Source organism: Protobothrops mucrosquamatus, unplaced genomic scaffold (genome assembly GCF_001527695.2).
Source record: "Protobothrops mucrosquamatus isolate PMUCROS unplaced genomic scaffold, P.Mucros_1.0 scaffold9497, whole genome shotgun sequence".
Classification (NCBI taxonomy): domain Eukaryota; kingdom Metazoa; phylum Chordata; class Lepidosauria; order Squamata; family Viperidae; genus Protobothrops; species Protobothrops mucrosquamatus.
This window is the reverse complement of record NW_015395288.1, coordinates 4,789-8,828: the sequence shown is the minus strand read 5'-3', so window position 1 is coordinate 8,828 and position 4,040 is coordinate 4,789. Positions and strand designations below refer to the sequence as shown.

Below are 4,040 nucleotides of genomic sequence, written 5' to 3'. Positions count from 1 at the left end.
CGCCCTCAAGACGTGGTTGTTCCAGCAAGCGGGACTGGCCTAGGGGATTTTATAGGGGTTTTAATTACTTTTAATTGGACATTCTCAAATATTTCGTTTTAATTAAATTTTAATTAGGTGTAATATTATGTATGTTAGCTTTTTATCATTTGTCAGCCGCCCTGAGTCCGAAAGGAGAAGGGCGGGATATAAATGCAATAAATAAATAAATAAATAAATAAATAAATAAATAAATAAATAAATAAATAAATTTCTGTGACAGCTCATACAACCTCAACCCCTGCAGTACATTATTATGGCGCACTAGCAATGATTCAATTTTTTAAAATCATTACATATTACAGAGAATGGGAAAAAACACAAATATTTTAATAATTTAAACACAATTGGAGCCTTCAAGAATTCCCCATAAAGTGGAAAAAGAAGCAATAGTGTGGTACCCAGCATTGGAAGTGGAAGAATTTTCCCAGAACCGTTTTCAGATGTAACAGTGTGTGGCAATTTAGATATTACTGAATTTAACTCCCAGGAGCCCCAGGTAGCAGAGTACGATAAGGGATAGTAGTTGAACGAAATTAGCAATACTTAAAAGACTGATAAATTTGCTTGTTCTGCTTTAGAAAATTGAGGGGGGCAGAATATTGAGGCATTAATGTTGTTTCACATCCTGTGGCAGTATTTGAAGGACATTGGAGTTTGGAGAATATGCAACTATAGGTATATTTCCTGGTTTATCTTCTCTTGTCAGTCAGAGGACCCACTAACTTCACAGGAACTGGTCTGCAAGCTAAACTGATTTGGGGAGTAAACTGACAATATGAGGAAACATTTTTGCCAGAGATTGAGTAGCAGGGCTGAATCTTAACATGTTGAACATGGCTCCCACCATTATTTGCCACTAAGGGTCTAAACAACCAGATCAGATTTTTGTGAAAGAAAATAAAAATAATACTTACAACTACCTTAGGAGTTACCAAAAGGAATACATTATGAGGCAAAATGTTATTATCCCGCACATCCCATAATCTTACTGCTTTACGTATAACTTTATCACTCCACTGATACACACCAAGGCTGAAAGGAAGACAATTCAGTTGTTACAACTGGGAACCAGGATCAGTTCTTAATATGATCAATAAGCTGAGTCTCAACTATTGAATATATAAGTAAAGTAGCTATTGTATCTTCAAGACAACTGACTTCCAATGCAATTACCACTGAAAACTAGGAAGTAATTATGCTGTTTGCATAAGAACTATTTTTAATCATACCCACAAGTACTGTTCAGTGAAATCAGTTTTGTAAAAATTGCAAAGATCAGTATATACCTTTCATTAAATAGTGGCAATCCATTTGCATATCTAGGAGTCAAAGGATTTCCATCATCATCACGATAAAATGCAAAAAGTCCAGCGGAGAAACCCTTAAATAGAACCCCAAAAGTAGTTTACGTTATGTTTATTTAACCCACCACAATTGATAGAAAATTGCTAGGAAAAGAGGAAGAAAGATACAACTCCACATCAAGGTAGCCCTCAATTGGGATCGCTAATAGCATCACTAACAACATGACTATTAAACAAGACATCACATGACTGCACTAAATTTAAAATCCAATTTTTGGCACTGTCATTAAATGAATCATCGGTAGTCATTAAATGAGAACTTCACATGACCGCAATTTGCAACTTTGCTGACAGCTTCTTTATTGCCTCTGTTGGTTGGAAGCTGGCTTTGAAGCATGAAAATAGCGATTGCATGACTTATGACACTGCAGCAGTCATAAGTGTGAGGATCAGTCATAAATTTACGTTTTCAGCATTGTTGTAACTTTGAATAGTCACTAAACAGGGTAGTCATTAATTAAGGATTACCTGTATATGAAATATTCACAAAAACATAACCATCGCATAAATTCTAGCATAGTACAACATGAAGATAATATGACTAATTCCAAAGCAAGTATTAGGGCAATGCCTTATTTAGCCAATCTCAAAGATAAGACATTGAAAAAAACGGTGAATGAGAGAAGGTATAAAGACAAGTTAGGGAATTGGAGAGGACCAAAAATACTAACAATATTGAAGCTTAAATGTTTATAAACAGTCTTGATTTGCATCCTTTTCCTCTGGTGAACTACTACCATCTTTTCTTTTTCATCTTTTAATATTGTGCCTGCTATAGAGATCTAAAGATTGTGATCTTGAATATTTTACAGGTTTTTTGAGCCCTAATACAAATGCTTATAATTTTTTTTAGAAATTTTTCTTTATAGGATTTTAAAAAACATAGCATCAAATACCAGCTCTTACCAAAGCATGAATGATTTCATGTTTCACTGTAGACAACATGCCAATAAACTCCTGTGGTTGAGTTGAAATCATATTTGGACACAGATTAGCATATCCTGCAATTGGTCTGGAAAAATGGTGATACGTTATACAAAATGAGGAAATTAAAAATGTTAAGCTTCATTATTACATGTAAATTCTTTGTATTATCATAGCCTACAAATGTCTAATGAGAAGGAAGGACTCACTGGAGAAGAGCCTAATGCTGGGAAAGATGGAGGGCAATAGAAGAAGGGGACGACAGAGAAGGAGGTGGCTGGATGGAGTCACTGAAGCAGTAGGCGTAAACTTAAATGGACTCCAGAAGATGGTAGAGGACAGGAAGGCCTGGAGGAACGTTGTCCATGGGGTCGCGATGGGTCGGACATGACTTCGCAATTAACAACAACAAATGTCTTATATACAAAAATGTCCCTGTACTAACCTTTTCTCGTGCAAACATTAAATCTGTCGGATGTAAACTCAGAAAAGGGAAAAATGTTCTCTCTTATGCATGGACAACTAGAGTACCTGTATAGATTTATCTATGGACTTTCCTATCAAATATCCATTTTTTCCCTTAAGCTCACTTGAGATACTCACTTTTTACCGTGCTGAGAAAAAACTCAATACTAGTCATATAACCAGCGACACAGGCCATACAGAATATTTAGGATTTTCTCAGCTAGGGACACAGCCTATGGTCCTGAGATGACAACTCTTAGGTAAAACATTTCTCTCTCCAGACTCCAGATCTTTAATAATTTGATAAATTTGAAATTTGAATTAATGTGTTCATATCATGTATTTCCTCAAGAAGCTTTAAATAGTTTTCACACATTCGTTTCTGATTTATTTTTCCCATAGCAACTCAATGAAGATAGAGGGGAAGTCCAAGCATAAGACCACAATTCTATCACTGGGCCTCAAACGTTTTGGTCTGGGGGAGTCTTTAAATACTGACATGATATAGTTACTTTTGCAACAGAGTTACCATAAGTAAATTGAGTTTGTGGGATATATAGTGCTACCAGAATACAGCCTCACCTTGCAGGATACTCCTTATCACTTTTGTCTTTTCTAGGCAGATAAGCATATTTCTAAACAAAGACTGTGTTGCAGCCAACTATTATGTATACAGGGCCAGCAGATTCTGAGAAATAAAAATTGGTCTACCTTTTTGTTAAAATGTTTTTTTTAATGTTAAAAAAAAACACCTTGGGGTAGGAAGCATGAAAGATAGGAAGCATGGGAGACTCTGCAGGCCAACTCCCCTTCCCTCTCCCCCGGGGCACCACAAGGGGAATCTCTGTGGCATTAAACTATAAAATGTGGCTTCCTATGTAAGCTGTTTGTAAGCCGTTTAGATATCATTCTCCTATTATTCTAACATGGGAAAAACTCAGCCAGCAGGACTCACTTGGAATCCTGTTTCCTGCTGTTCTCTTCACTGAAGTTCTGTGTGACCTTTCCTGCAGTGTAATCACAGAACAATGCATTATCAACTGAAGATTGGCTGCCGGTGGCCTTCCGGGTGCGCTTCAAGGTGTTGACCATCATCTTTAAAGCGCTCCATGGCATCGGACCTGGATATCTTCGAGACCGCCTCCTGCCGCAGATTACCTCCCATCGGCCTGTACGCTCCCACAGAGTGGGTCTCCTCAGGGTGCCGTCGGCCAGACAGTGCCGGCTGGCGACCCCAAGGGGGAG

The 4,040-nt window shown here is 37.5% G+C and overlaps 1 protein-coding gene across 1 annotated transcript in view; it reads right to left on the bottom strand.

Annotated features, from left to right (window-relative positions):
• LOC107300993 (leishmanolysin-like peptidase) overlaps positions 1-4,040 on the bottom strand; it is a gene marked incomplete at its 5' end in the record, with an annotated part of 11,429 nt that overhangs the window by 3,179 nt on the left and 4,210 nt on the right. Inside the window, 4 exons of the mRNA XM_015830266.1 lie at positions 957-1,074; positions 1,329-1,423; positions 2,313-2,418; positions 3,378-3,430. Of these exons, the coding sequence (XP_015685752.1) occupies positions 957-1,074; positions 1,329-1,423; positions 2,313-2,418; positions 3,378-3,430 (372 nt within the window). The remainder of the gene's footprint in view (positions 1-956; positions 1,075-1,328; positions 1,424-2,312; positions 2,419-3,377; positions 3,431-4,040) is intronic.